The sequence below is a fragment of the Microtus pennsylvanicus genome, chromosome 11 (genome assembly GCF_037038515.1).
Source record: "Microtus pennsylvanicus isolate mMicPen1 chromosome 11, mMicPen1.hap1, whole genome shotgun sequence".
NCBI classification, from domain to species: domain Eukaryota; kingdom Metazoa; phylum Chordata; class Mammalia; order Rodentia; family Cricetidae; genus Microtus; species Microtus pennsylvanicus.
The window spans coordinates 66,381,958-66,407,643 of NC_134589.1; the positions used below are offsets into that span (position 1 = coordinate 66,381,958).

At 49.1% G+C, this 25,686-nt stretch overlaps 1 protein-coding gene across 2 annotated transcripts in view; it reads left to right on the plus strand.

The window, feature by feature from the left end:
- Positions 1-25,686, plus strand: part of Anxa6 (annexin A6) — a 53,115-nt gene that overhangs the window by 6,830 nt on the left and 20,599 nt on the right. For both annotated transcript variants that reach the window (XM_075992564.1, XM_075992565.1), the window contains exons 2-12: positions 4,474-4,517; positions 12,395-12,485; positions 14,521-14,615; positions 15,353-15,466; positions 17,341-17,431; positions 18,850-18,929; positions 20,987-21,043; positions 21,667-21,760; positions 22,140-22,235; positions 23,040-23,098; positions 24,475-24,597. In XM_075992564.1, coding sequence (XP_075848679.1) covers positions 4,500-4,517; positions 12,395-12,485; positions 14,521-14,615; positions 15,353-15,466; positions 17,341-17,431; positions 18,850-18,929; positions 20,987-21,043; positions 21,667-21,760; positions 22,140-22,235; positions 23,040-23,098; positions 24,475-24,597 — 918 coding nt within the window. In that variant the 5' untranslated portion in view covers positions 4,474-4,499. The remainder of the gene's footprint in view (positions 1-4,473; positions 4,518-12,394; positions 12,486-14,520; positions 14,616-15,352; positions 15,467-17,340; positions 17,432-18,849; positions 18,930-20,986; positions 21,044-21,666; positions 21,761-22,139; positions 22,236-23,039; positions 23,099-24,474; positions 24,598-25,686) is intronic.

Here is a 25,686-nt window from a genome sequence, read left to right on the forward strand (position 1 = left end):
TTTTAGACCAGACTGGCCTTGAACTTACAGAGATCCACCTGTCTCTGTCTCTGCCAGTTCTGGGATACACATGTGTGCCGTCACTCCTGGCTCTACCTGCCAGTTTTATTTTCATCTTTGAAATGAACTGAAATTATACAGGAGGGGGAAACCATAATGATGACCTCTGTATTGCATTAATATGCATAAGTGCTATTGCCAGGCACTCCAAAAGAGGCAAGGGACGCTGCCTGGGGGTGCACATCTGTAATTCCAGGACACAAAAGGCTGAGGGAGGGGGGTAACCTTTTCCAGACCAGCCTGGGCTATATAATAAGGTTCTTTCTCAAAACAACAAAATCAAAACATGGGGCTCCCAGGATGATGGAGCCCTGCAGTCAGGTAAACAAAGGGATGAGCTTGGGCTTCGAGGGGCTAAGAAGTGGCCCAGGCCTATAATGCATATGAAGTTTCTCAGGTCAGGGTCGCCTGTGGTCATTTTCATCTGGGCCAATCAGACTTCCACTGTCCTCCTATAGATAAGATCTCTCCTGTGCAGAACAATGCCTGCACTCACTGTCTACTGACTGGGCAAAAGTGAACAGCTTCCTGCAAAAAAGCCCATGTTCTATTTGCAAAGGTCTGCAGTTCCTCTGAATGGCCAACTTGACATATGGCACGGAAATACATTCGGTTGACTGTGGGTGTGGCTCAGTTGGTAGAGTGCTTGTTAGCACCCTGGAAGCCAGCCCTGGGTTCAGTCTCCGGCACTGTATAAACTGGGTGCAGTGATGTGCGCATGCAATCCTAGCACTTGGGAGATGGAAGCTTGAGGGTCACCTTATGTATCATCTGAGGACACATAGTGAGTTCAAGACTAGGCTGGCATACAAGAGACTTCTTCTCGAGAAAAAAAAAAGCAAAACTACGCTATAAAGAAACAGTCTGAGGCTAGAGAGATGGCTCAGTGGTTCAGAGCATTTGCGACTCTTCCAGAGGACCCAAGTTTGGTTCCCAGCACCGAGGTCCTTTGGCTCATAGCTGTTATGGCTCCAGGCCCTTGGAATCTGACCCCCTCTTCTGATCTTCATACACTCATGTGTGGCACACGTTCACCCAGACAGACATACACACCTAAGCATAAATAAAAAGAAATATTTAAGAAGTTACTTGTGCAGGCCTGGAGAAGTGGCTCGGTGGTCAAGAGCACTTGTGGCTCTCACAGAGGAACACAGCATCCACAGGGTGGCTCACAACCATCTCTAACTCCAGTCTCAGGGTTCCTACGCCCTCTTCTGACCTCTGTAAGCACCAGATACACATGGGGTACACTTTCATACGTGCAGGCAAAACAGTCATACACATAAATAAATTGTAAAAAAGCGTTTCAATTACTTTCAGGAGGGCTCTTTTGGTCTCCCTCAGAAAGGGTGGTTTTTGCACACTATCTTGCAAAGAAAACCTTAGAGAGTTCCCATTTCTAAGTAGGAAAATTTCTAAACTGAGGCAGAGAGAGAAGCAACTCAAGTGGTTCAAAGTCCTGATCAAGGTGTTTGCAGTGTCAGGATTTGAACTTGGGGATCTTGACTTCAAAGTCTTCGTTACTTGCCATGTTAAAACTTAGCCCAATAAAAATGATCATTTATTGCTTTTTTTTTTCTGTGTGCCAGACTAAGCATTTTTCATCTGCTGTGTCACAGTTCACATTGGAATTCCAATGTCTTTGCAGATGCGCAAACTGAGATTCAGTTTAAACAACTTATTACGTAAGTCAGAGCTCAGGAGACACAGTGACCCCTGTCCATTCTCTAGGTTGGGCAATAGGACCCTGCCCCTGCCCCCACCAAAGACCACAGTGGTCACCAGCTACCAGGCAGGGCAATGGAGATAGCCACCCAGGAAGAAGCCATGCAGGTCACTGTCCAGAGGGAGGGGTTTTCAGGAACGGTCCAGTTGCTTGGGTGGTCAGATGAAAGAGACTTAGGGCTCTGAGGAGAGAGAAGCCAGTTTTAACCAGTCTTGAGCATCTTTTTCAGGTAAGTTGGTAAAACTTACAGATTGAGGGAGGGCTGAGGAGTCCTGGGATCTGGGGAGAACCTTCCCGGTATTCTGTCGTGGAAAGGGCTCACTGAAATCTAGAGAAGTCGTTCGTATTGACTATGGGGTTTCCCAAAGAGGAGAGCTGTGCGTTGAACTCATTTCATTAAGTCCCAGAAAGGGAACTCAGCAGGAATCACATACCGTGGGCCTGTCTCCAGCTGTCTGCTAGCTGAGTCCTGGCCATCTTGGAAAAGGCTTGGAGGTCAGATGGTTCAGGCCTCAGCTAGGATCCTGGGCCAATGGCTGCTTAGCCAGTCTGAAGCGTGTGGTGTAGGCTGTCATGGGAGGGGCCCCCAGTGCTCAGACAGCCACCACGGTGCTTCAGCCTTTAGCTTACCTGTTGGAATGGACCGGATTGATCCTCTGGACTGCAATCTAAATGTTAAATTATCAAGGAAACTCACTTTCCACACACGCAGGAAGCAGGCCCCCAACGGGCCCACAGAAACTGCCCTTGGAGTTTCCCCCAAAGGCATGGTGGCCTCTCCTTGGAGTTGGCTCTCTGTGGAAAGGGGCTGTCATCCAGATGGGCCTGGGCGCCAGCCAGCTGCTGAAGTTTCCAGCAACCACGCCAAAAGAAAGTGCCTCCGCCTTCAAGTGACAGGTCCCAGCCCTCTCACCCTCACGTCAGCTCACTTCCTGGGCCTGTTTCACTCCCCGGGTCTCTAGCAGTTTGGGGGCTGGTTCCTTCACCAGCTGCCCCTTGGGTCTCCAGGCTTGAGGAAACCCCAGAGCTGGTTCTGGGCCCAGTCCTGGAAGTCACCCCTTCTCATGTGAGGTTTCCATTTCCTGGTGAGAGCTGCCCTTTTATAGCAAGGGGCCCCCCGGTTGCCCGAGCAACAGCAGGGTTTCCTGTAGCTGAGCTTCAATCACAAGCAGATCTCTGTCTGTGCCCCCCAACGCCAGCATTACCAGGTCACTGCTCCTTGCTGACTGCTGGACTCCAGCAGAGGCAACATGGGGGCAAACTGATAAAGTCCCTGTACCTAAGGCCCCACCAGTACAATAAACCACCACCCCTGACGTGTCTGCTCTATGCTGGAAGTGATTCAGGTCCCATCCCCCAGCAGTTTGTGCTTAGCATAACCTTGAACTCAGAAATGGGCGCTAAGCCCCAGTCACAGACCTTATAAGTGTCAAGGGAGCCGTCTCCTAAGTTAGGGGATGTGTAGGGCTGGAGAGTGCTGAGTTGCAGGTCTCTATGGTTCCACCCTCCTTTCTACTTCATTCCTTGCAAGTAAGTTATTTTTTGCTCTTACAAAGCAGTTTGGAGCTGTTTTAAGGCGGTCCGCGTACGCCTGCCGCTCCTAGTGGCGGTCAGTGGCCCTCCATGGTTCCTGATTGCTTAACTTGCATCTCCTGCCCTTCTGTTGAGTGCTCGTGAGCTCAGTTCAGCCCTGTGCCCACTTCGCTTCCCCTTTTCATTTATTTATAAATTTGTTTATTTATACACCTGTGTCCCAACTTCGTTGTAGCTCTTGTCCCTGACACCTCCAACCCATAGTCCTTCCCTGGTTTCAGTAAGATGTTTCACCCTGTTTGTTCAAGTTTCCCACAGTGGCGATGGCCATGATCAACCAGAGTAGAGCCAAGTCCTCACAGTGACCTCAGGTCATCCTCTCACCATCCTTCTGTCTGCTGCCACCTCAGTCACATTGACCTCTGTGTTGCTTCTTACCCAGGCATCTGTATGAGACCTCTGGCTGGCCGCCCAGGGTTACAGCCCATCGCCTTTTGTCACCAGGTGCTTCTTGTAATCCATGTGGGTGCATTTATCACTGGGACTGTGAAAATGGAACTGTCCAGTCTTATGTCCTGCTGTGTTCTCGGGGTTCGGGGCATTGCTGGCTGGGGTAGATGATGGGCAAATGAGACATACCCAAGCTGAGATGATGTCCTCAGAGAGGACTCCTGCTTCTTCCCATTTGTATGTGAGAAGGCCTGGCTGGGAAGTCATTCTCAGTGGCTTGGAACGAGGGTGCACAAATTGCATGTAGCACACAGGGGCTCTGGATTCCGGAGTGTCTAAATGGTTTGACTTTGGACCAAATGTGGTACCCGGCCCTGGTTTCCTGTCTCTTACAAAGAGCACCTGCTGCCTGTAAGGATTGCTAAAAGGATTAGGGGAGATACCAGGCACACAGCAGGGCCTGGGTCAGTGCTAGGTCAGTGGTCATACCCAGCCTCCCTTCTCCTCCAGGTTTCTTTCCCACCCTGCTAAGGCTGGTTGCACAGTATCTAATCCAGCCACCGTCCCCTGAAAAACAAAGTTCCTGGTTCCACCAGGTCTCTGGGTATGAGAACAAGAGGGGAAATGAGGGGGTGGGGACAAAAACAAAACAGAGAGTTACAGAGTCCTGGAGTGGTCTCTCAAATTGTATTGTCTTTCCACAGTGGTTTCTGCTACAGAACCTGAGACCATGGCCAAAACAGCACAGGTAAGGGTCTCTCCTCCTCAACGTCCTACCCTTCTGTCTGGGAACCCTAGCATCAGTAGGCCGGAGTCCCAGGTACCCTCAGCTAAGCTAGGTAGGTATCTTCAGTTAACCCTTGGGGCCCTCAGCTAACTCCTGGTACCTTCAGGTAAGCCCTGGTACTTTCAGCCCTCAAGGACTAGAAGTGGCTGTAAATTCACAGCTCTTCCTATGCAAGTCGCCAGAGATGATGCACAATATCCCAGGTACAAAAGGATGCGAATTGACTCAAGTACTGGGAAGTGCAGGGCTTCGGGACTGGTTGGATCCAACTCTTAGATGGCAGAGTGAGGATTCGGCTTTGGTGGGCAGCTCTTTCTAGATTGCTTCATTCCTGAGAGGTTCTTTCTTGCCTGCCGTGGGCATCGTGCACCTCCAGGCTTCCATTATCTGGTCTTCAGAGACCCGGATACAATAGTGCAACTTATTTTCAGTGGTTCTGCGTTTTATCCGCATTGGCCGGGCCTGGGTAACATGTTTTTAGAGTGGGGAGTTGAAGTGACCCCACCAGAACTATGGGGGCCCCAGGAAGGGAGATGGGCACTAGATCGCAATGAGGGGTGCTTATGCCCCAAAGAGGTGTGTTTCGTGTTATACCCATTGGGGTTATGTTTTCCTGACTGGGAAGATCATGACCTCGGTCTTTCATGCTATCTGGCCACTTTATTGGATGATAGAATTTGAGACCAAATGAAGCATTCTCTCCTATGTGACTAAGTGAGGCATAAGGGCTTCCTCTGTGTCAGTCAAGGTTTACATGAGAAGGGGTCCCACTTGGCTACCCTTACAGTGCAAACCTGGTGCTGGAAGGGGAGAATGAGCTGAGGGACCCCCAGCAGATCCCCTTTTGTTGCTTACTCCATCTCTAGAACTTCCCGTCACAGAGCAGGCCTCTTACCCACTGGCCGAACGGAGAGCTAATTTCACATCATCCCCCCTTGTGACATGACACGCAGTGCACCGAGGATAGCCACAGCTTGCAGAGAGTCGTGTTTATATGATGCAAGACAGACTCTAAATAGCTCTTGCACAGCTTCCCCCCACGCCCCTGAGGAGCAGCATGCTTTGTCCCATAGCCTCTATGATCAGGCCGATTGGAAGAATATTCCTTGTTGTGCAGAAAGCTTCAGGACGGGAGCTGCTGCTGCTTCCTTCTTCCTGTGTGTGTGTGCACGGGCAGGAGCTGGCACTTGCCTTGCAGGGTTCTGAATGACTCAAACGACAAGTCAAGCTGGAAGATAGTTCGGGCCAAGACTTGGGGTTCAGAGGCTTTGGAAAACAAGAGGGGTCTGGGGCAGGCTGGCTGGATCAGAAGGCCAGAACTGAGAAAGAATACAGTGTAGTCAGGGTAAAGGGTAATTCTGAGTGCCTGGCAGGCAGCAACCTCAAGAGGGAGAAGGTTGCTGAAGACAGGGCAGTGTGAAGAAGGAAGTTTGTCTATTGCTTGCTCTTAGCACCGTCTGCAGTGTGCCTCCCCCCCCCCCACACACACACCCTCGCAAACACACAGCACATTGTTCACACTCCTTGGGTCCAGTCACCTTAGCTCCTTCCATTATGATGATGGGTCCTTCCTGTCACCTTCTAAAGAACTGAACTTGGAAGGAAGGCCCCAGGAGACTTGGCTCTGTGGCCTGTTTAGTAGTGAGATTTGGTATTGAAATGCAATAACAAATACAAAAATACTTTGCAGATAGGGAGAGAGGGGTGGGTGTCCTGGGATCCCAGCAGCTGCAGGATGAGGTGGGTACCAGAGCTGGCTATGGTTGCGGTCTGCTAGAGTTCCCATATAGGCAATCATCCGTCTAGGTAATGTGTATCTGCGTTCTAGGAGGCCCAGGACACCTGCAGTAGCTGGGGTGGGGCCTCACAGGCTGGAGCCCCAGGGCCCAGGCTGCTCACCACCTGGCAGCAGGGTCTGCTAAATATTTCAGGGTGGAAAGCTTTCTCCCCAACTCCCTCCGTCCTGGGTATCTGCTTCCAGAATCCTATCTGCATGGGGTGGGACAGGCTGGTTACAGGTGGCTGGGGCAGCTGCACAGGTGGCATTTAGGAATATAAACTTCCATAATGGGGTGAGCCATGGCCTGTGGGAGCTAGGCCTAGACGGTTTGAGGGAATGTTTATGTAGCTTTATGTTAGCAGCTAGAGCTAGGTCCCATTTTGCTTGCAGTGCCCATGACTGTGTGATATCTTAGATTGTGGAGCTAGCGGGCAGGCAATGAAAAGACTTCTCTATCCTTGTGCAGAGCCGCATGGGGGACTGAACTAGATCCCCACTTAGTTTCTCTCTGGGAACACTTTGGCCAAGCCTATGTGGGCCATTAGCCACCCTTCCCTGGTGTCACCTTGATTGTTTTATCTTCAGCCCAAACAGCACAAGAACCCAGCCACACCATCCACAGAGGGAGAAGGGCAGAGACGAAGTAACCACAACAGGGAGGGCAGCATACCTGGTGCTCTGTCTTCTGCCCCACAGCCTGGCAGGTGCCTCTTGTCTCCTCCAAGCCCTGTAGTGACACTTCATTTTTATTTTAATAAATAAAGCTTGCCTGAAGATCAGAGAGTAAAACAGCCTCATTGGTCAACCTTACAGACCAGGCAGCGGTAACACACATGTTTAATCCTAGTAGCCACACTAATTGCCATAGAAACCAGGCGGTGCGTGCCTTTAATCCCAGAACTAAAGAGGATTATAAGACAGGAGGAGACAGCTCTTAGTCTCAGTCTCGTTCTGAGATTCCTGGAGGCAGAATCACCATTTTCAGACTGAGGACAAGGTAAGAGCCAGTGGCTAGCTATTTTGCTTTTCTGACCTTCAGGTTGAACCCCAATTTCTCTCTCCAAGTTTTTATTAATTGTACTTCACAGCCCCTGTAGGCAATTTCTAGTCTTATGGTCATTGACCTTGGGCATCTGACTGTGAGCTTTCGAGAACCATCTCAGAATTTGTCTTGGCACTTGTTGCCTCTAACATGAGCCTTGTAATGATTAATCTCAGGTGTCAGTTTAATAAGATCTAGATGCACCTAGGAAATGGTCTTCTTGGCATGCCTATGGAAGGATTCTCTTCTCCGTCCACCCCTACACACACTTTATATAGCTCTGGCTGGCCTGGAACTCACTGTTTAGACCAGTCTGCCTGCCTCTGCCTCCTGAGGCCTGGGATTAAGGGGGTATGCCACCATGCCCAGCTCTGGAGGATTACCTTAATTAGGTTAATTGAGATAGGAAGACTTATCCACTATGGGTAACACCATTCCCTAGGCTGGGATCCTAGACTGTATGAAGAGGAGAAAGTAAGGTAGGCATGAGCCTTTATTGTTCTCTGCCTCTTGACAATAGAAGGAATATAACCAGCTGCCACCCCAACTTCTCCACCATGATATACTGTGCTCTTGAACCATGAGCCAAAATAAGCCCCCTCTCCCTTAAGTTGCTTTTGTTCAAGGTATTTTATCTCAGAGATCGAAAAGAACCTAAGCATCTCTACTATTGGCCTTGAGAAAGGCATCAGTTTGAAACTGCTGCTGTTTGACAGCTTTTAACCTACACAGAAGATGGGCTAGTTACATGGTTAAACTTCCTGGGGGGAAAAATGCAAAATCCTGGAAACAGCATCATGAGGAGCATCTCTGTTTAATGGACAGAGACAGCAATGCCAGGTGCAAGAACCAGGCCCTGACTTAGGGGGCATGCCTAGGGTAGCCAACAGGACTGCAAGCTCTCGATAACATTGCAACCCCATCTTCTTCTTCATTCTCATTGTACCCCACATGAGTTGAAAGACTCTGGGCATCGGCTCCTAAGCACTGTATCCTGGGGTTCCTTTCTGCAATGTTCTCACTGTCTCCCAGCCCTCTGCCATATCTCCTCTGTGTGGTAATTTCCACAGCCTCTCTCCCGAGGATAGAGGACCACCATTACTCATCCTGTAGAACTCACAGGGACTCAGACATCATCTCCAGGAAGTCAGCTCTAATCTGCTCAGCATGTATTCTTATTAATTCACATCTACTTTGGAAGCAAATACCAGGTGTGCCTAGATATCCTAGGTCCTACGCTGGGGCTGGAAATACATCAGTAAGGAAGATAGATGTAGTCCCAGCCTTCACAAGGTTTCTTCTTCAGCCCCTGTGACATACTTAGCTGATTGGATTGTGGGTGCACTTACCATGTAGTTCCCTACCCAACTGAGTTCTTACAGGTCCCTGGGCTAAGCACCTAGTAGATTTGTTAGTGAGAGATGGATGGATGGATGGATGGATGGATGGATGGATGGATGGATAGCTTCGTAGGTAGATGGAATGGCAGATAGACAAATTGATAGGCGCATGAACAGACAAACAGATAAATGGATGGGAGGATAGATTGAGCATAAATTGGCAATGTGTGCATTGGTAAGTAGATAGGCAGCTGAATAACAGATGGATGAGTAGGTGGCTCTAGTTTCCCTGGAAACAAGAATCTCCGTGTGAGAAGCCTTTGGGGTCTAGGCGTGGTGAGGCACTGATGCCTGTTTATAGCTTGAATGTGGGTCACCCTGACACGGAGAGGAAACAGGTCTCCAAGGCTGCCATCCCAGCAGGGGAGTCAGACAGTGCAGGACAATCGTTCCATGTTTGGTCTTCAAGAAGAGATAAGTGGGTATCATTAGCTGAGGAAGAAACCCTAAGCTATATGATGGTCACGCCTTCCCTTATGATTGGCCACACCATTCTGGCATCTGGCAGGAAGGGAGAAAGCTTGGTTTGCTAGAAACAGCCATCTTGACCTTCTCAGTCAGACCTCTGACATGCTGGCTGGTCACATGTCACTTGTCCTCTCTATTTTGGGTCTTTGAAATTTTAAGATCCGTTACCTTTTTTCTCCAAGTGAGCCTGAGAATTGGTGGCAAGGAGGTTGGAGCTAGAGAGATGAAGGACATGTGGACTCAGGCAGGTGGAAAGAAAAACGTCATGGGTCATGGCAGCAGCTGGCTGCCCCAAAGAGACCCCAGAGGACCTGACTCCCAGAAAGCTATTTCAAAGCTGGACGCTCTGTTACTGGTCCCAACGCCTCCAATGCTGAGCAGTGGTGCTAGGAATCCATGCTAAGAAGTCAAACTGCCCTCCCCCTACCTGCCTCCCTCTTCAGCATTCTTCACCTCAGAGGAGAACATCTTCAGTTTTTCTTTCAACTCAGTTACATTTAGCAAGCCCTCTCTGGTCTCCATTGTTAAGCCTGTGCTGGCTGCGGGGATCCACTCTGTCCTATGTGGTCATGTCCTATTCATGACAGCTCCTGTCCTTGTGGAGTCAAGAGTCTAAGGGCCAGATGTGGTGTCACTTACCTGTAATCCCAGCACTCAGGTGGCAGAGGCAGGTGCATCAATAGTTCAAGGTGAGCCTTGGCTATGTTGTGAGTTCAAGACCAGCCTTGGCTACATGAGACCTATGTCAAACAAACAAACAAAACTCCCAAAAGGATCAAGAGGAAGGAAGGTTAGACTAAAAGTCTTTAAGGCCCTTTGCAAAGCAGACATTCTGGTTCCATCTGCTCCCTTTTTCTCCACCCTAGAAGCTAATGGTAATTATTTTTTGACATTGCTAGACCAGGATAGACAGAGAAACACGAGATAGTTAGAAGGTAAAATTCCAGCTAGACACTGTCTTTTTTTTTTTTCTGACAGCAGGGACTTGAGGGTCTCTTCTGGTCAGTCTCTGAGCCATGCACAGACCAGGCCTGACACTGGACCTCAGGTCCCTGGATCAGGCTATCCAGGGTGGCACTGTGCAAATGCAAATGTAGCAGGCAGGCCTCAGAAGGGCTGAAGAGGGCCGAGGGAATCTAGGCAGGAGGTGGGGCCAGCATGTGCCATCCTTTGCCTTGTCTCTTGCTTTGCCCAGGCCTGAGATCAGATTGCAGGGGATTCCCGAATAGGGAATGGCGGGAAGAAGGTGTGTCCCTTGGAGCACTTTAAATAGGCGCCCTGCCCCCATACACACATACCTCTGAAGAGTCAGCTTCGGTGACCGATGGCAGAGGGCAGACAGACGTCTGGCTGGACTCTGTGGGAGGAGCCACCAGGGGACACAGGACCATGGGAGGACTCCGGCTTTGCCTGTCCTTGTCTCACTCACATCTGTGGGCTCCTCAGCCTCCCTCTGCTCCTCCATCTACAGAACCTTTTATAATCTCTTTCTGGAGCTGGTGTTGGGCTTAGCTGTTTCCTCTGTACCGTGCCTCTCTCTCTTTAGGTGTTTACATAACCATTTATGGTTCATCTCTGTGACTGGGCGAGGGGCTCAGCAAAATTCGATCTTTGGTTTTCCTGAATCTTCAGCCCTTGGCCCAGGGCCTGGCACAGACTGTGGTCTGTGTGCCTGCCCAGCGATAGGCCGTGTGTACTCCCAGACCCCATGCTTCTCCGTACTGTAAAGCTGACCCACATCTGACTCCTCCGCAAAGCAGCCCATTGTGCATTCAGCTTTGATCTGATGTCTGAGGTCCGTTGGCTCTCCGCCTTCCTCTTCTGGCCTGCAAGGACCCTGCCAGCTTATCCTTAGATGCCAGTTCACAGCTCAGTTTACTGGGCCCCCAGGACCTGTGCTCATCTTGGCATTGAATCTGAGAGTAGCTCTGGGTCCCCTGAGTACTTGGCAGCTGTTAGGTTTGTGCAGCTGAGGGGAATAGGGAAGAGGGCCGCGGTCTGTGGGACTCCTTCTTGGGGTTTGTTTGTAGATGCCACCTTAAACACGGCCACCGTGGCTAATATAATTGTGTTCATGGAGATAAGAGGCTTTGTAAACTGTAAAATGCCGTGAAAAATGGTTAGGAGTACTGGGAAGGTGGCTCAGACCTCCTCAAAGTACTTGCTAGGTAAAACATGAGGACCTGCATTCAAGCCTGAGAACCCAGACCCCACCCCCTCTGCAAAAACAACAACAACAAAAAGCAGCATGGTGGTATGTCCTTGTAATAGCAGTGTCGGGGAGACAGAAACAAGTGGATCCCTGGGGCCCAGTGGCCAAGCCACCTATGATAGGTGAGCCCCAGGCCCCTGAGAGACCCTCTCTCAAAAAATAAGGTAAGCCAGGCATGGTAGTTCATGCCTTCAATCCTAGCAGAGGCAGGTGGATCTCTGGGAGTTGGAGATAAACTTAGTCTTCATAGTAAGCTCCAGGACAGCTGGGGCTCTGTAGAAAGAGCCTTGTCTTGAAAAACAAAGAACCCCAAACAAGATGTATGGCCTGGCAAGATGTCTCAGTGGGTAAAGAGGCTTGCTACACAAGCCTGCCATCCAAAAGGCAGAAAGAGAGAGCATCCACCTAAGGCGGAAAGAGAGAACCGACTCCACCAAGCTGTCCTTCACATGTGCATAGTGGCCGACACATACCCATCCTCTAAACACAGTAATAATGAACTTTTAGCCATTCTTAACAAAAATAAATAAATAAGGTAGGACCCTACTTCAAAACAAACAAACAAAAACATCAAAGATGACACTAGAGAAACCAACACCTATGGCTGCCCTCCAGCTACACACACACACACACACACACACACACACACACACACACACACAGGACTCTTGTCACTCACAGGGATCATTTCCAGCCCTGCCACTCAGCCAGGCCTTTTAACCTCTCCTGCTGGTGCCAGGTGATGAAGGGCGATGAGCCGTCACCCGTGGCCAAGCCGCCCTCCCTTGGAGGATGGCACTGTCTTTTGAGCAGCCACTCCCTTCCCAGGTGACCTCAGGTGACCTCTGGGAATGGAGCTCAGCCTGAACCAGAGCTAGGGTCTGACCTGGGTGCAGGTCCGAGGTCGGGACTCACCCTCTGCTTTTCTCTCCACAGGGCACGATGTACCGAGGCTCCATCCATGACTTCCCAGACTTTGATCCAAATCAGGATGCTGAGGCTTTGTATACAGCCATGAAAGGCTTCGGTGGGTGTCGGCCACCCAAGAGTGGGTCCCATGGGGAGGAGGGTGCATGGAAGGTGGCCAGTCCACTCTGCATGTGGCCTACCCTCGAGCCATCTGTTAGTATTCTGTGGCTTTTCCTAGAGAAACATGAACAGACCGCAGTCTATCCAGTTAGGGCACCCCAACAAACCAAAAACACCGTTCCAAATTCATCTAGTTTGATGAATCAGTGAGTTTATTCGGGTTACTTACAGGAGCATAGGTGACCCCTATGCGTGACTGACAAGCCCACTTTCCTGGAAAGCTGCAACCTTAGTGCCCCCTGCCCAGCTTGCAGGCAGCTCCATCAGCGAGGCTTCCCTCTCTCTGCCATTGTTACTGTTTTTATGATCCTGGGGAAGAGCCCCATGGTACATGTAGCAGTCTGTGCTTTCTGAATCCACTAAGATCCCAGAACTTCTGAGCCCTGTAAATTTCATGAGCATCTATGCCTTAAAAGCCTCCCTCCTCCATCCTTGAGAGAATGTCCCAGCCCCTAGAAATGGCTATACTGTAACTGTTGGTGGGGGAGGAGCCTGGAATGTGGTTTTGTTTTGTTTTGTTTTGTTCCTGTTGCTAGGGGTTGGACCCAGAATCTCACGCACGCTAGAGAAGTGCTCTGCTTTGTAGCTGTGTGACTAGCTTATTTAATTAATATTTTGTCCCTTTCATATTTTATAAATTCTCAATAAAATATGTCAAACCAAAAAGTATACACACACACACATATATGTATATACTTTTTTCTGTATTTGTGCTGCAGAGAGCTTGATCATGTATATATTTATGTCAAACCACTAAAGAGAGGTTTGAAAAAATACTGAAGCCTTACCCATAGACCTGAGCTTATGGAACAGACCTGGTTAGTATAACTGAGAACCTTGGTGAGTTGGTACCCTCCTGGCGACTCCCCTGCCTTTCTTCAGGGTGTCCACTGACCTGAATTTGTGCTTATTCCCACCTTTGCTTGTCTGCAGTTGGCAGAACACATGCTGTTAGGACATCTGGGTCTTTCTAAGTCAAGTACATTGTGAGGCCTTGTGGAAATCCTTACCTGTCTCTGTGCCTCAGTTTTTGTATTTGTGCCACAGAGAGCTCGATCAGCGACCCTTTGAGCTCAGGTGTTATGAATGCAATGACCCCTCTCTGTGGGAACTTAGAGGTCCCTTTAGACCAGTGGTTTTCAACTTCCTGGTGCGACACTTTAATATATTCAGTCGTTTCGTTGCTGCTTCATAACTGTAATTTTGCTACTCTTATGAGTTGGGCTTTTTGTTTGTTTGGTTTTTGACTTTTTGAGACAGGGGCTTTTCTGTAACTATCCTAGAACTAGCTCTTGTAGACCAGGCTGGCCTCGAACTCACAGAGATCTGCTTGCCTCTGCCTCCCGAGTGCTGGGATTAAAGGTGTGCACCACCACCACCCGGCAACTGTTATGAATGGTAATATAAATATCTTATATTCAGGATAGCTGCCTGTGAGGGGTTGCGACCCACAGATTGAGAACCACTGTTTCCATTTCCTTGTTGAAAGCAGAAAGTTTCTTCTGTAACCTGTAGAAGCTGCAAGGCCTCTGCCTGATAAAGGAACAGCCTGGAGGGCTTCCTGGAGGCAGGCTGGGCGGGGTGACAGCTTAACTGACTATAGTAGACGTGCACCTTGTTGAGCAAGTCGAGATAAACAGAGTGGAGACTTGTGTGGTGGACGATTCATTACCTGCGGCAGGGGAGAAGGCCCACAGCCATTTCCCAGCCAGCACTCTCACTGAACAAGTCAAGCATGGACATTTTAATGCAGGCCCGTACAGATTCACACAGCCACGGTCCCATTCCTGAGTGAGCGGCATGCTCACTTTAGAGTACCATAAACGCCTCTGAGCATGCTCCACACGCACCACGAAGCTTTAGTTGAAACAATCGGAAGGACATTTTGAAAGTGAATTAACATGGGCCTCTGAACCTGAAGGCTCTGTCTTGCTTCGTCACTAACAACAGGTGCCCTCAACTCTTCTTTCTAGGCAGTGACAAGGAGTCCATACTGGAGCTGATCACCTCCCGCAGCAACAAGCAGAGGCAGGAGATCTGCCAGAGTTACAAGTCCCTCTATGGCAAGGTAATTCTTCTCCGGCTCTGCTTGTGCGCTGGCTCTTCTTCCTCTGCTCTTTCTTGTCCTTCGGTGTCACGTGTCATCTGAGTACCAGAGTTGTGCCATAGCCACTCTCTTACACACCTGGATCCGAGGAGACACAGATAGTGGATCTCACAGTGGTGGGGGAGGGCAGTGCTGAGAGCTAGAACCTGCGTGGCCTACTGCCAGCTGCATGGCTTGGGGCAGTGGCCTGAAGTCTCTTGAATCTTTTTTTTGGGGGGGGGGAATTTGGGCACAATTTTTTATTTATTTATTTATTTATTTATTAAAGATTTCTGCCTCCTCCCCGCCACCGCCTCCCATTTCCCTCCCCCTCCCTCATCAGCCCGAAGAGCAATCAGGGTTCCCTGACCTGTGGGAAGTCCAAGGACCACCCACCTCCATCCAGGTCTAATTCTATTGGGAACCCACCAAGGCCAGCTGGCCTGGGTCTGAAAAAGCATGGGATAAAATCGGACTTGCTGAACATAGTAGACAATGAGGACTACTGAGAACTCAAGAACAATGGCAATGGGTTTTTGATCCTACTGCACATACTGGCTTTGGGGGAGCCTAGGCAGTTTGGATGCTCTTGAATCTTCTTTAAGACTGGTAGTGTCTCTTCCCAAGAGCTGGATCCAGCAAGCTGACTCAGCCTTGGGCCAGGCAGAGAAAGCATTCACTTCTTACTCATCTCTACCGCGGTGCTCCTCCAACCCCAGGACCTCATCGCAGACTTGAAGTATGAGTTGACAGGGAAGTTTGAGCGGCTGATCGTGAACCTCATGAGGCCGCTTGCCTATTGTGATGCCAAAGAAATCAAAGACGCCATCTCGGTAAGAAGCGTGGGTCGAAGTGTGCACTGCAGATGTGGGCAGTAAGTTCTGGGCTTTGCCACAAGCTTGTGGTCAGTCCCTGCCCACCCAGCATATGTGACCTGCTCTGAGAGCCAGCCTGTCGCAGATGGGTTTCCTAGTCTTCGCCAATCTGATAGATGTGGACAGAGGTTAGGGAAAAGTAGACCCTGTAAAATGAGGCCTTTGTTCGGATCCCCATGCCAGGAGTCATAGTCCTGAGAAAGTGGAGATATGGAGACAAATGCTGTCCAACACACTTGAAGCTGAGGGCACAGTAAAAACTAATTATTGAAGTCACTGGGTCTAAGAGGACCAAGTTGAACCCAAAAGCCTGCAGAGGCTCTGGTGGATAGGAGTGCAGAGGACATTCCAGGCTGGGGGCTGTGTGTTCAGCTATGAGCAAGACTTAACCTGACCTCTAGGAAGAGGGCAAAAAGCCCTTGGTTAGGTGTGGTAGTGCCTGCTGGCAATCACAGCAGTGGGAAGTGAAGGCAAGAAGATGGTAAGTTCGAGACTGTAGCCTAGGTTACAGAAAAGACCTAAAAAGTGTGGGGAGTGGGGCACTGGAAAGATGGCCCAGTGGGTAAGTGCTTGCTATGGCAAACGTGAAGACCTGACTTCAAATCCTCTATAAAAGCCTCTGTAACCCCCGTGTTGTAGGGAGTGGGAACAGGTGATCACCAGGGCCGATTGGTTAGTCCATCTAGACAGAACAGCAAGTTCTAGGTTTAGTAAGAGACCCTGTTTGGAAAGCTAAAGTGGAGAGAGATAAAGAAGACATCTGAAGCTGACCTCTGACCTCTGTATGCATATACTTGTGTATGTGTGTAAACACACACAAAGCCCCCAGTTTAAGGTGTGTGACTCAGAGATAGAATGCCTATTTGGAAGCTCTGGGTTTCATCCCTAGCACCCTAAAAAATACACACAACAGCCCTTGGTTGTACCTGGCATTTTGCAGTGTATAAAGTCTATGATCTCTGCCGTCATTGAGTTCCCACACATAGATTCAGTTCGTGAATGGGTACGGTTGGCCATGTGGGAATGTATTGCCTTCCAGGTCAGCCTTAAAATTTGGCAGTGTAATGAAGAGCTTCCTTGTTGTATAGATGAGAAAATTGTGGCCAGAAAGATGAAGTCATTGTTGTTGAAGGTTTTATAAATGTTCATTTTATGTACAAAGTGCTCCATTGGGTGGGTAACTTGGAGAATTCATTCAAAGATCATTCAGTCCAACTTAATGAACACCGTGTACTCTATGGGCGGAACTCTGGCAGTACACTTGGAGGCTCTGAGGCTTGTGCAGGAATGCCAGCAAAGGTGTAATCTCTGCAGTAAACTTCACTGTTGCCAGTAAAGTTGCCAATGGACCATCTTGCTTTCAGTCATGATTCTAGGGAGAAAAGAATGCAGGATTGTGCTGGTTTTTGAATTTTTATTTGTTTATTGAGTCAGGGTATCATGTAGCCCAGACTGGCCTTAAACTCCTAAACCTTCTTTCTGCCTCTATCTCCCAAGTACTAGGACTAGATCTTTATGCCTACCATGCCTGGCTTTATGCAGCTCTGGGTCAAACACAGGGTCTTATTGCATGGCAGGTAAGAACTATACCAAGTGAGCCACAGCCTTAATCCCAAGATTGCATTTCTTAATGAGAAATCATCACAGCTGCTGTATAGGTGGGACTAGAACCCATGCCTTGAGTCTTAGTTTGGCATCTCCCAAATGATGCCTTGAAACTGCACCAAAGACACCCTGGCTGCAGGAGGTGTCACAGCACAGGCTGCTGCAGGGTCCCTTGTGACTAAGGCTTCCCATTCTGCTCTACCCCACATGTTCCTTCTCTCCGGCAGGGCGTCGGCACAGATGAGAAGTGCCTCATTGAGATTTTGGCTTCCCGGACCAATGAGCAGATGCACCAGCTAGTGGCCGCATACAAAGATGGTGAGATGGATGGGAATGACACTCAGACTGCAAGGGTGGGGACACAGACTACCCATCCCCGTCCCCCTGACCATCAGTTATCCACCCACTCACCCATCCTTCATCACACTGCCCAGCCAGCCAGCATCTGTCCATCTATTCTCTCATATGTCCATCCACCCCTCATCCATCCACCCACTCATCTGTCATCCATCAACCCATCCATCCATCCATTCCCTCATTCCCCACCCATTCACTGTCTACCCACCATCCATCATCTATCAACCCATCCATTACCATTCATCTATTCATCCAACGTCTGTCTACCCACTGTCCACCTGCCCACTGACCCATCCGTCTGTCTGGCCATCCATTTACCACCTTCCATTCATCAACTACCCACCCATCTATATACCATTTATCTATCCATCCAACACCCATCTAACTTCCTGTCCATATACTCATCTATCCACCCATCCATCTACCCATTTACTCATCCATATCCATCTTCCCATCCATATATATCTCTATATCTATCCACTGTCTTTCTGTCTGTCCATGCGGTAAGTACCTGTTCTGTGCTGGACAGTGTACAGGTTCTCAGGAGATGGTGATAGATAGAAGCAGTGTAGTCTCTATATCTGGAACTTTTTTTTTTTTTTTTTTTTTTTTGTTTTTCGAGGCAGGGTTTCTCTGTGGCTTTGGAGCCTGTCCTGGAAATAGCTCTGTAGACCAGGCTGGTCTCGAACTCACAGAGATCTGCCTGCCTCTGCCTCCCGAGTGCTGGGATTAAAGGCGTGCGCCACCATCGCCCGGCTTCTGTCTGGAACTTGTAGCCTTGTGAAATAACAGTGAGTCTCAGAGAAAAATAACAATGACACGGTGGTCAGATTTTATGAGGGAAATGAACAGGAACCAGACATTCCCAAGAGAGGACCTATGTCAGAAAACCTGTCTCAGGAGGAAGTGAGGAACTTGTTGTATGGAGAATGGGGTGACAGATGGTCCTTCTGGCGGAAGGAACAATGGTGTGTAGAGCCCTGTGCAACAGTAAGTTAGGTGGCCCAGATGAGGCTGGAGAGGACTTTGTAGCCAACAGAGCACTGATGTTTTGCTCAGAGTCCAGCAGCAAGTCAGCCGTGTTGCAATCAGATATGAACTCTATGACAGTTGTTTTGTTGCTGTGGGTAGAAGACCCCTCTGCCCAGGTGAGGATGATTATGCAGTAGGATGGTACAAGGGGACGGAAGGAGGAAGAATCCACTTCCTAGTATCCTAGTACTAGTGGCTGGGAAGAGGCACTTGGCCATAGTAGCCATGCAGACTGGATTGGGGTGTATAACAATAGCTAATCATATGGGGGCAGGGGGGACAAAAGACCTCAGTTCTGGATCCTGGAGGTTTTGGGATGAGACTTGAACCTTGTGTTCCTTCCACAGCCTATGAGCGAGATCTGGAATCTGACATCATTGGAGACACTTCCGGCCACTTCCAGAAGATGCTGGTAGTGCTGCTTCAGGTGAGTCTATGTGCAGACATGTGCCCCTCCCTACAGCTCGCCCCATGGGAGTCACAGGCTCCTTTCACTGATTCTCAAACAAGCGGCCTAGGAGGACTACAGGGTGTAAGGGCCTCCTCTAGCCGTGCCTCCATCACTGCCCATCCCCATTTCTTTCATCCTTTGGAGCCTGAGAGGCCACTCTGAAGCCTAGGCTTTGTCTGCTGGTCTACCCTTGTCCCAATGCCCTGTGTTACACAGGCTGTGCCCTATGGAGACAAATGCCTCATTCACATCCTCCTTTCCCTCCTCAAGTACCCGCAAAGGGAGAGACCTGCCTGCACTGCCTCCCCTCTGCCAAGCTCTAATCCTCCAGCTCACCCGAGGGCCTCTAAGGAGGCTATAAATTATGCCGCCATGACCAAATCCAGCCTGCCATGTTGGGTTGCCTTTTTTTCATTTTTTTACATGAAAACAGCCAGGCATGATTGTGTGTGCCTATAATGCTGGCGTTGGGTGGGTGGAGACAAGAAGATGAACTCAAGGAGAGCTACGTGTGACCTCAAAACACAAAACAATGGGGGCCGGAGAGATGGCTCAGTGGTTAAGAGCACTAGCTGTTGTTCCAGAGGTCCTGGGTTTAGTTCCCAGCCCCCACAAGGGGCGTCTCACTGCATGGAACTCCAGCTCCAGGGGATCTGACAGGATACCCTTTTCTGATCTCTGCACATGCCTGCACTCATGTGCGCACACCCACTTACACAGTCGAAATCATATATACATAATTACAATCTTAAAGAGCAGCTTTATGTTTATTAATAATACCCAGAAATGGAAAGATCCTACCCCAAAGCCAGATTTCTGTATTCTTTTGATTCGTAGAAACTATGCATATATGCAGTGGCTGGAGAGCCTACCCTGCTCTGTCTTCTCGCTGCTTGGCCCTATGAGAGTCTGTGACCACAGACACCCAGGGGACAAGCATTGTGGTGACTGAAATGCAGCCCCAAGGTGCAAACTGTCTGAAGCTTTGCACACGAATCAGACCGCCTCTGTTCCTTCTTGTCAGTCCCTTCCCCATTATATAGCGTTTCAGTCCCTTCCCCGTTATATAGCGTTTTCCCCAGTCCACCACCCCCCCCTTACCATAGCAGCCTATACTCCACGTTAACCAGCCAGGTAGTTATCAGGATTGGGCAAGTGTGACCTTTGCCCCCTTTTCAAAGCCACGTGTTCTGGAGAGGAGATTCCTGCCCCACATCCTGGAGTCAGGGATGTTGCCTTCACATCTCAAAAGTAAGTCACGTGGCACTGATTGTAGGCTTGCTGACTCTGCCACAGTCCCCGAGAGAGTTGAGGGCTGTGAAACCCTAAAACACACAGCACCAGAGGAAGAGGCCAGCTTCAGACCCTGGCATTGCTGGGAGTAAAGCCCAGCATGGCTAGCCCAGTTCCCGTCAAGTACCTTCCCGTTGCTAAGCTACTCTATTGGGTGGGGCCCAGGACCTGGGCAGTGCGATAAAAGAATCAGGAAAACTGGTATTTCACAGCTTGAGCATTCAGACCTTAGGATGCAAGTCACATATCCTCATGGGTAAATTCTTGGGTAAGGGGGGTGGGAGACCCTGGTATTAGCACATGAATGTGTAGCTCTAGGCGGGACATGATTGTAGGCCTAGAATTCCAGCACTTGAGAGGTAGAGACAGAAGGTTCAGTGTATGTTCTAGGCAACCTGGTCTACGTAGTAAGTTCTGGGTCAGCCAAGACTATATATAGTGAGAGCCTGTATCATCCTTTACCCCTTGGGCATTGTCATGAAGTGGCCTAGAGAATGCCAGGACCTGTGGCCTTGCCATCTAAAGCTGTGTCTACAAAGTACAGGACTTTTGTCTGCCGCCCTGGGATGGAGGTATCAGAAGGACCTCAGTCATTCCCAGGACTCCTGTTTGGTCAGGGAGAGGCTCCCTACAATTCTCTACAAAATGAACACTGGGCTTTTCTCCTGTTCAGTCGTTCTCCTGGGCCAACCCCTGGCTCCATACATTAGGAATACACACTGCTTTGTCTCTCCATCCAGGGAACCCGGGAAAATGATGATGTTGTGAGCGAGGACTTGGTCCAGCAGGATGTCCAGGTAAGCCATGTTGATGGAGGTCTCTACATCCCAGTAAGGAGCCTTATGGAAGGGGAGCGGTCAGGGGCTTTGGGGTCGGGTAAGGGTGAAGTCTTTTATATCAAGCACCAGGAATCCCTGAATCACAGCTTGTTTTTTATAGGATTTCATCAGAAAAACAGATGCAGGTTTATTTTAGAGGTATCATGTATGAATGAAGTCAGAGAGTGTGTTGAAGTAAAATATTAACTTGTATTTGAACCCCAGCACCTATGTAAAAAGTTGAAGACACTGCCTCAAAAAACAAACAAACAAGGTGGACCATTTCTAAGAATCAAAACCCAGGGTTGACCCTCTGACACACCCAAACAAACACGCAGAAAGAGGAAATTATGGGAGCTTTGGAAAGGGAGAGAAGGAAAGAGCCATCTGACAGACCACAGGGGTAGTTTTGGAAGAAGCAGGGGTGATGTCTGATTCATCAGTGAAGGTGGAGTGGGAGCTTCCATAGACAGGAAGATGGGAAGAAAGGTCAAGAGGTCACCAGTAGCTGCCCTGTCCAGGATCAGGCAGTTATTCTGCGCCTGTCCTGTCTTCCTGGGCTTTTTCTTTCTGTTATGTCTCCCTCTCTTCTTCCTTCTCAGGACCTATACGAGGCGGGGGAGCTGAAATGGGGAACAGACGAGGCCCAGTTCATCTATATCTTGGGAAACCGTAGCAAACAGCACCTCCGATTGGGTGAGTTCCCAAAAACTGCAGCACCTCCTCGGGTGGCCCTGAGAACCCCTTCCTCTTTTCCTTTTCTACTGATGGTACACAAGAGCCACTTGATCTCCAAACCAAATACTAGCCCTGTTGTGGGTTGTGAGGTTCCCTACCTGAGTTATTACCAGGACAGTACTAGTAACCCTGTCTCAAGATAGAGACCTGTATAGCAGACACGACACAACTCTGTCACCTCCCAGCCACCATACCGAAGTGCCAGCCCCAGCCTCCTGCTAATGTTTGATTCTTGGCTATTTCTCCATCCCCTTCAAAAGTCTGTGGTCTTTTGTTACTGCTGTGGCAGCCCTGTTAGATGGCATGGCATGTCTGTCTGTCTGTCTGCCTCCCTCAGTGTTTGATGAGTATCTGAAGACCACGGGGAAGCCCATCGAAGCCAGTATCCGAGGGGAGCTGTCTGGAGACTTTGAGAAGCTGATGTTGGCTGTGGGTATGTACTGGAGGCCGCAATGGAGTCGGGGATGTCATCCCAGAAGTAAGGGGATTGGAATGAAAGGGATTCCCATGGGGTGGAGTTAGAGTAGAGAAAAGCAGGTGGTAGAGGCTTGGTTGAGCAACATGGCTAAGGCTGGAGATGGGGTGGAACTCAGCCATAGACAGCGATGTCCTGTGTGATGAGGGTAGAAAACACTCACTTTAGGTTGAGATAATAGCCATCAAAGACCTTGGAGGGTCTGCGTGCCAGGCACCACACGGTATTGAGTCTTTAGAGGGCAGAGGCCACCACCGCCATATTGCCACTTAGCAGGTGACGAACCTGAGTGCATGGAGACTGAGTCCCTTGTCAAGGAATTGCTTGTAATAGATCAGGGTTACCTTGATTGTAAGGGAAGCCAGAAGCTGATGAGTCCAGATTCAAACCCAGGACCTCTCCCTAGTATCCCGCTCAGCTGGGGCAAGTCACCTTGCCTAGAAGGGCCCTGGTTTTCTCATCTGTTAAATGAAGGCAGAGGGATGACCGGACTTACTAGAGAAGACTGCAAGTTTAAGGCCTGCCTGGGCTACAAGAGTAAATTTGCCCAGGCAATTTAGCAAATAACTATTTCAAAGTAAAAACGAAAGGGTGTGGGCTAGATCTCAGCTGTAAAGCACTTCCCAGCACACCCAGGTCTGGAAATGGAGGGGAAGGGAAAAGGGAGGGACCTAGTGAGCGAGCCCTATGGGTGCCTTCCCTTTTCTGAGGCATGGGGATAACTACCTTTTCCTCCTCTCCCTTTTCCCTCCCCTTCTCCAGTGAAGTGCATCCGCAGTACCCCAGAATACTTTGCTGAAAGGCTGTTCAAGGCCATGAAGGTAAGTAGTCGGGATAGTAAGAATGAGATTGGGGGAGGGTAGCCTCTGCCCACGCCCTCAAGACTGCGGGGATTTTACCAAATCCTTGGTGTCCAGTGGCCAGAAAGAGCCTTGATTTTTGTTGCTGTAAGAGTATTGTGACCAGGATTGGAGTAAGGGATATGGGGCAAAATAACAAAAAAGACCTAAATAAATAAATAAATTCTGTTCAAAAGCAACTTAGGGGATGAAAGGATTTATTGGCTTATACTTCTAAGACACTGTCCATCACTAAGGAAAGTCAGGAAGTTAGGACAGAACTGAGGTAGAAATCATAGGGGATCTGCTTGCTGACTCGCTCAGGTTTGTGTTCAGCTAGCTTTCAGGAGGACCACAGGATGTGGGCCCAGCGCTCAAGAGGCAGAGGCAGGCAGATCTCCGTGAGTTTGAGGCCAACCTGGTCTACAGAGCTAGTTCCAGGACAGCCAAGGATACACAGAGAAACCCTGTCCAAAAGTCCAATTAATTCATGAATTAATTAATAAGTAAATAAATAAATGGGTGGATAAATAAAGAAAGAAAGCAGAGCTAAGTAGTGTGTCCTTGCGTTCCCACAGCTTGGCTTGGTGGGACAGGAGGATCTGTAGTTCAAGGTCTTCCTGAACCTTGTCACAAAGGCACAAAACCAGGCTGACAGGTAAAGGTGCTTGCTGCCAAGCCCAACAATTTAGTTCAGTCCTTGGACCATCATGACGGGAGGCAAGAACAGATTGCCAAAGCTTGCCTCTGACTTCCATACACATTCCAAGCCAGGTGTGTACCCACACAAATAAATAAATGTAATTTTGAAAGGTTTTCTGAGTTGGAGAAATGGCACAGTGGCTAGGAGCACTTACTGCTTTCCCAGAGGACCTGAGTTAGGTTCCCAGAACCTGTATCAAACAGCTCACAACTGCCTGTAACACTAACCCAAGGGATCTCACAGCCTTTCTGTCCTCTGCAGTCACCTGCACACATATGGCATACATACAAGCAGATACATGAATGAAAATAAATCTTTAAAAAGTTTTAAACCCTAAAAATAAGTAACAGATCAGAAGATTCCTATGTATGTATATCAGACCACTTTAGAAAACACTTCAGCATCTGTCAGTTATCTCTCCACATCCATAATGCTGTCCCTCTAGGCGTGTTCCAAAGGACAGCATTTCCCAGACTTTTTCTCCTATAACACAGACACCTATGACATTTCCACGGCACAGTAGAGCAAATGAATGTTTGCTCTGGGAGATCCCCAAGCGTGGGCTGTCCCAGCCCTTCTTGGCTACTCCAAAAGTGCAGAGCAGATGGTCAGACATTGGCCATGAATGCTGTCCCTCCTGCCCTCTGTCCTCCAGGGCCTGGGGACTCGGGACAACACCCTGATCCGCATCATGGTCTCCAGGAGCGAGCTGGACATGCTTGACATTCGTGAGATCTTCCGAACCAAGTATGAGAAGTCTCTGTACAGCATGATCAAGGTGAGCAGGACTGGGGACGAGGTGGGCAGGGGAGCAGAGAAAGCATGGAGGCTGGAGCAATGGCTCAGCTATCAAGAGCACTGGCTGTTCCTGCAGCCAGGTTCAGTTCCCAGCACCCACATGAGGGCTCACAGCTATCTATAATTTTAGTTCTAAGGGATCTAATGCCCACTTCCGGCTTCCTCAGGCACTACACTCATATGGTGCACGTGCATACTTGCAGGCAAACACTCATACTTTGAAGTAAAAGTAAAGAAAACTTTAAAAAGTAAGGCATGAGGGCTGGAGAAATGACTCAGAGGTTAAGAGCATTGTCTGCTCTTCCAAAGGTCCTGAGTTCAATTCCCAGCAATCACATGGTGGCTCACAACCATCTGTAATGGGGTCTGGTGCCCTCTTCTGGCCTGCAGGCATACACACAGACACAATACTGTATACATAATAAATAAATAAATATTTTTTTTAAAAAAGCAAGGCGTGACTGATGCTGCGGGGCTTGCAAATAGTCTTTAAGGGCCAGGGTGCTGTCCCAAGAGCAGTGGGTGTCCACAGTCTGTGCAGAATTCATGGAAGCATCCAAGTGAGCATTAATTAGGAAACGCTGGAGTCTGCTGGGTAATTAGTGCTATCTCAGGGGTGGCCGTCCCATGAGGCCTTGCCAAGAGATCATCAGACATAGTAGTTTTTATAAGCCCACAGGGGAAATGATCCAATTTGTACTCATAAATGGTATCCGGAGAGGATTTTTATGGGTATCATGCCCTGGACATTCCATGGGGAAATAAGTTTGGAAAAATCTAGAATAAGCTACGATGCTGTTGCACAGGGTCTTTTCCTGGGAACTTCTTATAACTATAAACATTTTGAGGCCCATTCCAAAGTCTCAAGGAATAAGACAACTATATCGTCATGTGGCTTGATCAAATAGTTGTTTGACTTTGAGCGGTTTCCCATGGGTTTGTTCCTGGAACTGCCCTTCTATGGAGTGTTTCCCCTGGATGTGCTGCACCTGGGACAGGGGAATGCCAGGGTCACGGAGAATAGCAAGCATCTGGGAATTCCATGTTTTAATGACATCAGCATGGCAGC